Genomic DNA, 11,301 nt, shown 5'->3' with positions numbered 1-11,301 from the left:
AGTTAAAAAGACAGGCACAACATTGTTTTATTGAAGTTTTATAGTGGTCATTTGTATTAAATGCATGCAATTTTTACAAAAGTCATAAAACCAATTTTTCCACACATACAAAGGTAATTCTTTTTTCTGAACAGATAGTAAAAATACTTTTAATGTGTTCATAAAAACAGGACAAAACCTCCATCACAATTTAGGCCTCTAAAGGTTCTGTTATTTTCCATTTACTTACACTGGTCAAGTATAAGGCAGCAGCAGTCTGTACAAACAGCAACTGAATCAAATATCTACATGTTTCTTTGTGTTTTCCCAATTCCGAGTATTGCAGTCTCTTTCCACAAGGAGCCACCACATTAAAAAACAATAAATAAATGGAGTCTGTGCTTTTGGTCCAGAGTCTGACCCTTGACCCTGAGCGTGGAGGAGGGAGGAGGTCAGACCATGTCGGTGTGTCCGAACACATGCTGGTGGCCAGGTTGGAACTGCTGCGTCCAGTCAATGATGACCGGTTTGAAGAGTCCACAACAGCGGAGCTGGAAGAATGACACCAGGTTCCTCACCACGCCCAAACTATGAACACACAATCAGAGCAAAGTGACTCAGCTGACCAACAACATAAAGTATGGGTTTAAGTAAAAAAAACAAAACGCACAGCACATGATTTGCCAGTAAATCCTAAAGAGCCCATGGCATTACAATTACAACAGAACTGTTATTTTGAGACATGAACATGACACAGTCTGAATGCTACAGACAACTAAGCAAACATAACTTGATATTTACAAATTGTAAGTTATACAATAAAGACAAGAAGCACTACATGCAACTCACTTGAATGGATTTTGTCTCAGAGAGACAGGTTGCCGGAGTTTCCTCTGGCGATGTGTTAGATTTGTTCGCTCTACTGTTGTCAGTCCCAGGAATGCAATCTGATCCCCCCCCCACACACACACACAATAAGGTATGTTGTTTGTTAGAGCAAGAAAAAAAAAGGAAAGAAAAACAGGCAGTTTACAAAACCAGAGGCACTGGTTTAACAGGTTTGGCTTTTCTCACTACTTTGAACTAAGTTTGGTGTAAAATTTAAAGACTTTTGTGAAGGTCAAATCTGAATATTTCCATCAATATTTTAAAATGATTAAGCCAAAACAAAATGGAAAGCCGTGAATTTTCTCTGGTTTCTCCAAAAACACAGAATTTGTAGTAATTTATGTTGAATTCTGCCAACTAATCCCCTATGTTGAAACATTTACAGAAAACACAATATGTATTTATTATATATATATGTATTATGTATATTTGTCTTCTGTCCAATTTTGGAGACAGTGAACACTATCCATATGATATACAGAGCCTTAGAAACCCATTAAGAAACTCCAAGCAGCGAGTCACCTGGTAGAGCTGCAGCAGCAGGGTCAAAGTAGACCAACTTGTATGATAGACGACCAGGATGAAGATGCAGAGCAGCCAGGGAGAGCACCCTACCAGGCCAGAGAAAGTACCCCACAGGCCCTGCTCCTCGTAACGCAGCATGCAATGAGCAGACCAGTCTAAAAGAAACGTACACAGGCATGTTTATCCAGGGTAAAGGTCATAGCGTGTTAGATGGCGTGGCTACACTAGCTGTTGCAGAACTCACACATGACACAGCCGTACAACATCCAGGCTCCCGTCAGCACGAGCGAGAACAGAAAGAGGATGAAGTAGTGATGGTTCCTTGCACCTGGGGAAAAGAAAATAATCAGATTAACTTAAAAGATGCAAAAAATTAAAAAAGGTGATAATTTAGTAGCAGTGTGTCAAAAAAATCCAGTCACCTTACTGGACATTTATGGAAAAGTATTATGCTCTCCAATAATTTGAATGACTAGAGATCAGAGCACTTTATCTTCAGGAAAAATATTGTATAATTTTTTAATGCATCCCTTAAGTCTTGATATACTAGACCTCTTAAATAAGACATGACTTGTTCAGCTGTTTGACAGTTCTTCCTGCTGTTGAGTAATCTGAAAGTTACAAACAGGCTTGTGTGTTACCAATGCAGCTGTTGGTCCAGATGGAGTGGTGGTCCTGCTTGGCCACACAGGCATCGCAGCTGAAGCAGTGATTGGCTCTCATTGGCTTCTTTATCTGTAAAACCACATGGTATAAAATAGTATTGGTTGTCACTGTGCTAATGGTGCAGTGTTATTAAAGAGGTGGTTGCAGGTCAGTGGCCTTACCATACAAGAGGTGCACAATATCCTGGGGTCCAGACAGCCGGCTTCAGCCAACACCAACACATTCTGTCAACACAGAGGAACAAAACATAGCTCAGCTCCATGTAAAACATTTACATGGAAGATTGCCTAATTTGGCTTCTGAACTCTGTCCTTCTCACCATTTTCTTCTCCTCTTCAGTTGCTCTGATGAAGCCGGGGTCCGTCCTGCAGGTGCGGAGGTAGTAGTAGAGTAAAGCAGTGGCATTCAGAGTGAACAGTACCTGTACTGTGGCACTAGGCTGATGTGGAGTTTCAAGTTAAGAAGGTCTCTGTTCAGTTTGTCATCAGAATATGAATGAAACCCAGTTACCTAATTTATTGGCCTCCAATGACAGAGTCTGTTTCTCTTTACTGATGATAAAACGATGCATCGCTCTTACAACAGAAAGAAAAAAAAAAAGAAGAAAAAAAACACACACCCTCAGAGAATCTTCCGGTGTAAAAGCATTATCCATCAATTGCATTCATGATCCTTGCTTATGTTTTTCATCTGGTACTGACTTGCTTCTCCCAAAGGAAATGCTTTAAGGTGTGGTTTCATTTTTTTCAAAGGATATCTGGCATAAACCAGAGGCACCAGGTGACAAGCATCCAAAAGATTGAAGCCATCAGACTTGAAGCTTGTAGGTTGGACTGAAAGTCTGGGCCTGGGAAATTCCTGTTTCATGCAAACATTCATTACTAAATCAATAACACAGGTTTGAATAACAGTAGAGTACATTCGTGAATCAGTGGAAGTGTATCCTCACCTTGTAGCCAGATTAATCACACCTATCACACAGGCCAACAGGATCCCTTTGAGTAACCAGGATTCTGAGTTCATATCCACTATTGCGCCAACACCTCCAAACAAAGCCGTGCAGAGTAAAAACTGCAGAAACACCTGGAAAATACAGGGAGAGGATTCCTTTAGAAGAGTCAATGTAGACTGCTAAAAACGTGTTATTTGAGACAAACGTACCCTGTATCTGTTCACGACTCGCAGGCAGCGAGAGTTGGAGCGAAGCCTCTCCCGTTTGACCTGATTGAGCATGTGCATGAGCAACGGGCTGTGCACTTGGTGAGCCAAGTCGATGGGTGTGTGACCCTGAAGAAGAACATTAAGAACCCCATGAAAAAATGAATCATTGATTCAGTTCAAAAGTGGGTATAATTGTAGTTCATATAATTGTTTACGCTGAGTACATGAACTCTATTGTCAAACGCAGTGCAAAAAACTTTAAGTTTAACTTGTGTTAAACTCAAGTTTAAGGGCATACTTCTATTGTAGTAAATGAATCAAGAAACAGCTTATTTATTGTCAGTCTGCACATACATGCAAAGCTATTCAGAGACATGGAGTGAGCAATACTATTCAGTGCATTCTCCAAGAAAATCTTGTTTTTTTTAGTGAGCTGAGCAACTCAGACTTCATTATAATGGGCATCAACACTTAATGGAATACTGTTGGAATACTGTGCATTGCCTATTCATTACTTTATATGCAAGCATTTAGAGCTGAATAATGATGAAAGCAAGGTGTACCTGTTACTTGGCCCGATCTACTAAGATGGCTTACTTACTTAATAGTGAACAAAGCACTCATGCAGAGGTTAAGCAAACACATTCAGATGAAAAACAAAACAGTGTGCTCCTGGAATATACACCTAGAGTATCCAGTTCAAAATCCTACGTTGCCTAGAAAACTTGACCTCTGAACATTGACTTTATCACCGGGATTCACACTCATATGACAGTAGCTGCGCCTGTGGGATCAATTCAAAACTCCTACATTGCCTCGTTCTCGAGTTATTGCTTTCACAAACTTGAGTGTTCATGCGCCCACCTCACCGCTTGCCTGCCTGACCGACAGGGTGATGACATTACCCATTTAGCCTTTTACAGCTAAAGGTTAATAAGAATAATATTCTGTTTATGTATTCCAACATTATGCACTCACAATAATGTACAAAAAAGAAAAAAAATGTGTTAGAATTTATTGAAGCTCACGTTAATGTTTTCTGCTTCCACACTGGCCCCAGCCTCCAGCAGGATGTGGGCAGCATCTACATTTCCTGCCAGCACAGCACAGTGCAGTGGAGTGTTCCTGTTGACTTTGTCCACAGCGCTCACAGAGGCATTATTTTTGATTAAAAAGTTTGTTGGTTCAGGCCTGTGACAGAAAGGAAACATCTTACTTTGTTACAGCACATTTAGATACTATCAGAATACTTTCAGCAATCAGAAAAAAAGGATTATGCTAACAAACTATACTTAATTTCTTATCAAGACAAGCAATCAAAGCACTGGGGTTAAAAAAGAGAAAGAGGCCTTACCCGATAATCTTCTGTGCTGCTAACATTAGCGGCGTTTGTCCATTGCAGTCAGGCCCGTCAACTTCCTGGAGGCAACGGAGAAATTGAGAAACAAAACCACAACTTGCGCAAAGTGAGAAGCAAATGTAATCATAGAGTGAAAACAGAAGTGTTGCAGAGAGAAAGAGTGGGGTATAAAGTGATGTGTATGTCTGACCTGTCCCTTAGCTATAAGATAAGCTGCTATTGCCATGTGTTGAAAGAGAATAGCAAGGTGGAGAGCCCTGTAGCCCTCTCCATCTGCAACAGAGGGGTCTGCTCCATATCTCATTAGCTGGATTACCATGGGGAGGTGGCCCTGCCTGGTCATTCAAACAAAAACATAATAATGGACAAGTCTTAAAAAACCCAGCAGACTAGTTGTAAAACAGTTACGTAGCCTCACTGAGGACACACTGCCAAAGTGCATAATCTCTTCTAATGCAGGTAAACTTTAACCAGTGGTTGCTGGTAAACCAAAACTAAAGTAAAATAATGCATATGCAAAACAAAGCAAAGCAGCCCAACCCAGCTCTATCGGGCACAGTCATATAGTCACCTTATGGCCCAATGAAGTGGAGTAGAGTTCAGGTCTCCCCCCAGCTGGTCTACTATTGCCCCTTTGGAAATATAATATCTGTTAGAAAACAAAAGAGAACAGATGTAAAGATCATACTTCAAAATATTTTGTGGGTTTTTATTATTTGTATTCATTTATTTGTCTCCCTGGTTTCCAGTTTTTGTTTAGCTACTATTTGTTAATTATTTGCATTATTATTCATAAACTTAAGTGCCAAAAGAAAGCCTGTGTTGGTTATATATAAAATGCAAACTGATCATTTGTCACAATTGTAGTATTTTTTTATGTATAGATTCAAGAAATTGTCTAGAATAAATAATTATACCCCCTGATTTGGTGTGTTGTGATAGGTCATTTGCAGTAGATGTGTTCACAAAACAGATTTCCATTTATTTATTTCTTTTCATTGTCAGACTGATATGAGATCTAAAGGCCTTACTTGACCAGCTCTAAGCGGTTGTTGATAGCAGCCCAGTGCAGCAGAGTGACGTTCTCTTTGTCTGGCTGCCTGACGTCATATCCAGCTTCCACCAGCTCCTTACAGCGCTCCAGGATTCCAAACCTGCGGGAAACACACACACACACACACACACACACACACACACACCCTCAGCAATCAATCATGTCTGTCATATAAACCACACAGTGCTCTGCAATCAAATTAAATCCAAACTACGGATAAACTGAGGAGATGCAACAAATGTAGATAAAATATGTTAGAGAACTAAAAGTACAATGTGACCTGGAAAAGCAAGTTCCTCTAGAAGGACTTTTAGAATGTGGAAGACAAAACCCCCCCGCATACACATACTTTTTCCTACAAAGTCATGGTTAGATAAATAGATAGAAGTGGTTCTATTGGTTTTTTTCTATTGTTCCCCTGCATAAACAGCATGAGTGAATTCTGTTTTTATTTACCTCTACTAACTGATCGATCATTAGCACTTCAGTTAGCCGCAAATCCTTACATGTACTTATCTCAAAAAAACTAAAGCAGATCAACAAGTGCATCCATTCTTTACATTTCTAAATTGGATATAAACTAACACGTGCCATATCTTGTTCTACATTATATCATAAACAAAGATTATGAGCAGCTGAAAACAGGCCTACAATTATCAATATTACCATATATTTAGAGTCACGAAAGAAAGAAAGCTTTCACAGGGCTCTGTCCAGTCCTGTGAAAAACTAGGCCCACCCCATGATTCAGTAGCTTGTAGAAACACCTTTAGCGCCAATAATTTGAAGTACCTGTTTTTTTTACGACTTTATCTGTTTCTCATATCACTGTGGAGGAATTCACACCCTTTACAACACTGGCAACATTTGTCTTCTTTACAGCATTTCTTTAGGTCACTGAGTTTTGCAGGCAGGTTTCTTAAAGTCCCAGCACAGCACTAAGGTCTGAACTTTGACTGGGCCATTGCAACACCTTTGTCTTTATCTTCTTATCTTTTTGTTCTAGATTTGCTGCTCTGTTTTAGGACTGCAACTAAAGTTTATTTTGTTAGTGGACTAATCTGCCAATTCTTCTTTGATTAGTCGATTAGTCAGCGATTATTTCAATAACTCTTATCTCCGCTTCCTGTGGGCAAACCTATTTTAGGCTCCAGTACCTCACCTGCTCAGTCTGCCCAACGGTGAATATGACCCTGTTGTCTTGTCCCGCAGCAAATTAAAATAATAACCCATGAAACATATGAATTTTAATATAAAATAAATAAATAAATAACATGCAAATAAGAAACTAAAAATAGCTTCTGTCCATAAGTTCAAACAAAGCTCCAAATTAAATCAAAAAGATTTTATTTTCCAGTACAAAAGAACAAGTTTCCAAAGTTTACAGATGATACAGTTCACGAATTCCCACCTGTAGTAGACATGCTCAGGAGTGAGGTTTGCTCTCATCTTTGAGATGTTCCAGCTGCTGATAACTATGCTGAAGATGCTCTCTGTCATGACCTCAGCCATTGGAGAGGTCCATGAGCCTCTTTACAGGACAAACTCATCTATACACCTGTGCTTAATACTAGTAAAACAGAACAAATCTAAGGCTCTAAAAGACAGTTACTAGTCCCAAATCTCAGTGTTTCTTAGATGGTGTAGTGTTCAAAATATTAGAAATTACATGTTCCACTACTTACTGTGATGCTTTCACTATGTCCCAACTGCTGCTATCATCCATGTGTGACCGTTTCTTTGGTTGCTCCCTGATGTCAGTCAGATCTGCATTTTTGCCAAACTGTCCGTAAAAACCCGGCATGAATGGATTCACCATCCCTCCAAATCCTGCCGGTCTTGGCCCATGACTGTGAGAATGGCCTTGATGCCCATGATGACAGCTGTCATGCATGTGGCTGTGATCCTGCAACATGCACACGACGAGACACTTATTTAGTCCAAAGTGGTCCACAGGGAACCTTTAAAGTGGCAGAGACCGTGGGATCAAACTGTAAAGTCCAAATTGAGCCCAAATTGCAGCCATCCCTCTAATTTTTCTGACTCACTGTATACAGACTGTGGGGCTTGGTACTACGGCTATACCATGAGATTAAATCAATTGGTCAACTTTAGCAACCCAGAGTTTATTTCTGAATCAATTAATCTGTCTGTGACTGTTGTAATAATAGATTAATTATTCAAGCCAACTATCAAGTAAAAGTATTTCCTCTTTAGTCTCTGAATCTGCTGCTCTTTTTGTTTTAGAATACTGAAAATTGGTTGTATATGGAGAAAACAAACTCAAGGCCTCACATAAGGCTTTCAGTATGATGTAACGCTTATCTGTTATTCTATAGAATAAACTAATAAGTGGCTATTTTTTTTTTAAAATAGACTTTTAGATAAAACCTTGGTATTCCCAAACACGCCCCCCCAGAGAACTTTTGCCATATAATATTCTCCACAGCGAAACCGGTATAAATGTTTATGTGACATAAAAATATCATATTGATATCACTGCTATAGCAAAGCCATGTGTTTACATTCCTTGGTCTGTGCAATGAGACAAGTCCAGGCATATCTGAGAGTGCCAAAAGAGACATTTAAGTACCTTAAAATTAAACTACTTATTAATTAATATCTGACATACTTTTAACACAACTTCTGCAGTTGTGTTTTCAAGGGAAAAAACTACCTTAGACTACATTTGTGTTTACATCTAGCTTATGCTGTGTCACTGGATATAATGCTGTTGCTTCCAATTTGTTTCAGTACATTCACACTAAAAATAAGGAAGCTTCTCACAGATGACAGTAGCTCTATGGAAAAGAATGACGGAAAATGCCCTTCACTTACTTACACTTATGAATGCTGCTTCCTGCCAAGCTGCAAGCATCAATAACACTGCTCAGTTCTCTTTTTTCCATGCAATCAGAAATATCGTGCTATAAATCTGAGGCTGTATCAACCACCCCTAGTTATGCTTTCATACTTTTTTTGACACACAAATACAAACTGGAGGCAGACGGAGAACGGCATGTTTGGCTGAGATTGACCTATGACAGCTTATAATGATGGATCTATCCATAATTAACGTCTATGGATTTTAGAATGAGATGACTAAAAGCTCTTGTAGGTGTAATGTATTGTGGCCTGATACTTTCTGTCCATATAGTGTATATAGCAAAATATATATCCTAGGCAAACACAAGGTGATGTGCAGTCTAAGGGAATGCTCACAGTAAGTAGCTAACTCATTTGTTAAATACATTGTTGGACATTTAGTATAATTTCCCCTTTATAATATAAATCAATAATTGCACAGGTTTATCATTTAGAGAAGGTTTCAGATGAGAGCTCTGAGAAGTTTGCACTGCGCTGGATATGTGGATAATTCTTACATTGTTGAGTTAATCCCACCCTACTACTGCAGCACCAGGAAGCTGTTTTTATCTTCTATGATAGATGGATGTGCTGGATGCGTTTTGCTGTCAGTCTGGATTAGAATAGATGTTTAATACTTATGGTCACACTGTGAATACAACAGGCTGTTGTCGTGATCTAGACAGATGGCTAATTTACCAACATATGGTAAAAGCTGCACGCTTTCTGGCTGTTATGAGTATTAATACATGTGGATTTAGCTGAACACACGTAGCTCGGACAAGGACTGGGACTTGTGTTGTGCTGAAAGAGGATTACAGCGTCATGATAATGGGAAAGGTAAAAAAAACAAAAAACAAAAAACAAAAAAAACCCAAACCCTCATCTGCTTGTCAGTTAATCATCATGTCAACCAGATAAACCAGAAAGCACTTCCGTAAAGTCAGCACCAGAGGTTTCACACCAAAGAAATGAGCTAAATGCTAGGACGCTTTGAATTCAGATAACTAGCTGCAGGTTAACTATGCCTATGAAGCTAACGACAACGAGCCCTGATTTAACTCGAAGTCTATCAGGCAGGTTATTACACGTTACACCAACTCAACACAAGCTAAAATTTAACAGCAAGCTAGCTAGTTGACAGCTAACAAAAATAACATAACTGAAAAAATGCCCGTGAGCCAAGTGTCAACACGATAAATCAGAAACTACATAAAACAAGACAAAGAAGCAATTATTATGTATAAATTGTCTTACATTTGCGTCTTCATTCCAGTCCATCTTGTAGTCGAGGAGGGAAGGGAAAGTTACTGCCACTGGATAGGCAGGTTTAGAGTTTGACTTCCGGCGTTGGCTTTTCAGATTAAATGTGTATTAAAAAATGTATGAGTCACAATCTATACTGTATCGAATAAAAAACAAAACAACAGGAGTGTACAGTCTACACATACACACACAAATCACAATAAATTCTTTGAGAGGCAAAATCTTTAGCCCACCTCAGCAATAGAGCAAAAGATGGCTCCCTCTGCCAGGAAAATACTGCCATCACTGTTTTGATATACTTATAATGTTTAATGTATAATACAATTACCACACACACACACACACACACACACACATAAAGCTAGCGGGTCTTTCCTGTACCTGCGGTGGTTAAATGTTGATCAGGTGTGAAATTTAATAGAGCTTTTTTTTATCTAATAAAGTGAAGTTCACATTTTTTATCTAATGGCGTTTTAATTTCATATGACCTTTCCCTCAATTTTCTTTTAGCAACTTTTACTTTATTTTGAAGGCCAGAAAGTTAAAGAGGAAATATCGTTTGCTTGGTATTTTCTCTACGACTTCCTTCTTCCTGGAGATGCTTTTGATTGGGCTTTCGTTTTCCACCCACATACAGGCCTCCACCACTGCTGCTTTCTGTGTCATCAGAAAGCAGCAGTGGTGCTTCAAGTCTTAGTATAGAAAAAAATGCCCCTCCCCCTCCCGAAAAACAAAAACAAAACAAAAACAAAAACAAGGGTTCAGATCCTTTCCCGAGACATGTTGGATTTTAAACCATCCTAAAACACACATGACAGTCAAACCGCTTTGGTAAGTGTATTTTTTTTCATTCATGAAACTTGATTTGAAACTAAACTTCTACATTATTTCAACTTTTGTTTGTTTGTTTGTTTTTGTTTCGACTTTAAAAAAAATTAAGACAGCGTCATGGGCAGCTGAAACTTATAGCATAGATGGACATCAGTGATTATGATCGTAAAGATACTTGAATGCTTCTGTTAAAGTAACCTGGCATACAAATAAACCAATGAGGCGCAGGAACTTTAAAATGGCTCACACAATCCTGTTCTTCATTTAGTGCTATAGTAAGCAAGTCTCCTCCTCAACCTTTCACCTAATGGTCAATATATAATTGCATGTGCAATGAAATTTCATATAGCTGTAATGAAATGATTGGATTTCCCATGAAGAATTAACCATTGGAGCCAAACCCATATTCGGAAAATATGAGAATAAATCCTATTTGACACTGGGTGAAATTACAGTCTGTGTCACTCAGATGAAACCAGCCACTTACACTGGAGAGGAGGTTTTTTTCCCCCTCCCTCTTTGCTTCAGCAAGTGCTATGGAACTAAATATGGACTGAATGCAGCTGAAGTGGCTGTCACCATGGAGCTGTAAGCACAGAGACTATGACCTGTGGATGAACTCAAAGACATGTAGAGGATAGCATCAGCATCATCTGCTTTACTAGATACAGCTGGACATTTTCACTACATGCTTTTTCCACTTTTC

General features: G+C 39.0%; 1 protein-coding gene across 2 annotated transcripts; it reads right to left on the bottom strand.

Annotated features, from left to right (window-relative positions):
* Positions 1-2: 2 nt before the first annotated feature.
* Positions 3-9,870, bottom strand: zdhhc13 (zDHHC palmitoyltransferase 13). 2 transcript variants are annotated; one of them, XM_013276970.3, is made up of 17 exons: positions 9,756-9,870; positions 7,319-7,539; positions 5,611-5,733; positions 5,151-5,228; positions 4,770-4,914; positions 4,574-4,638; positions 4,248-4,410; positions 3,220-3,345; positions 3,008-3,141; positions 2,816-2,916; positions 2,378-2,502; positions 2,220-2,282; positions 2,034-2,127; positions 1,637-1,720; positions 1,390-1,547; positions 829-938; positions 3-567 (listed from the first exon to the last, which is right to left on the bottom strand). In XM_013276970.3, the coding sequence occupies exons 1-17, from the start codon at positions 9,777-9,779 to the stop codon at positions 432-434; spliced, it is 1,950 nt and encodes a 649-aa protein (XP_013132424.1). In that variant the 5' UTR covers positions 9,780-9,870; the 3' UTR covers positions 3-431. The 2 variants fall into 2 exon arrangements, with proteins under 2 accessions (XP_013132424.1, XP_013132425.1); XM_013276971.1 differs by having other exon boundaries at positions 432-567; positions 829-926; positions 9,756-9,852.
* Between the last annotated feature and the right edge of the window lie 1,431 nt (positions 9,871-11,301).

Source organism: Oreochromis niloticus, linkage group LG1, assembly GCF_001858045.2.
Source record: "Oreochromis niloticus isolate F11D_XX linkage group LG1, O_niloticus_UMD_NMBU, whole genome shotgun sequence".
Lineage (NCBI taxonomy): Eukaryota > Metazoa > Chordata > Actinopteri > Cichliformes > Cichlidae > Oreochromis > Oreochromis niloticus.
Note: the sequence above shows the minus strand (reverse complement) of the source record. Positions and strands in the feature narration are given on the sequence as shown.

What these genes read in the sequence shown, in the direction of transcription:
- zdhhc13 (XM_013276970.3), bottom strand. Translation starts at nt 9,779, where the DNA reads ATGGACTGGAATGAAGACGCAAAT. An exon ending in TGGAAGCAGAAAACATTAAC is followed by an intron (nt 3,346 to 4,247) that starts GTGAGCTTCAAT and finishes GTTCTTCTTCAG; the next exon opens with GGTCACACACCCATCGACTT. An exon ending in CTGAAGAGGAGAAGAAAATG is followed by an intron (nt 2,283 to 2,377) that starts GTGAGAAGGACA and finishes CTGTGTTGACAG; the next exon opens with AATGTGTTGGTGTTGGCTGA.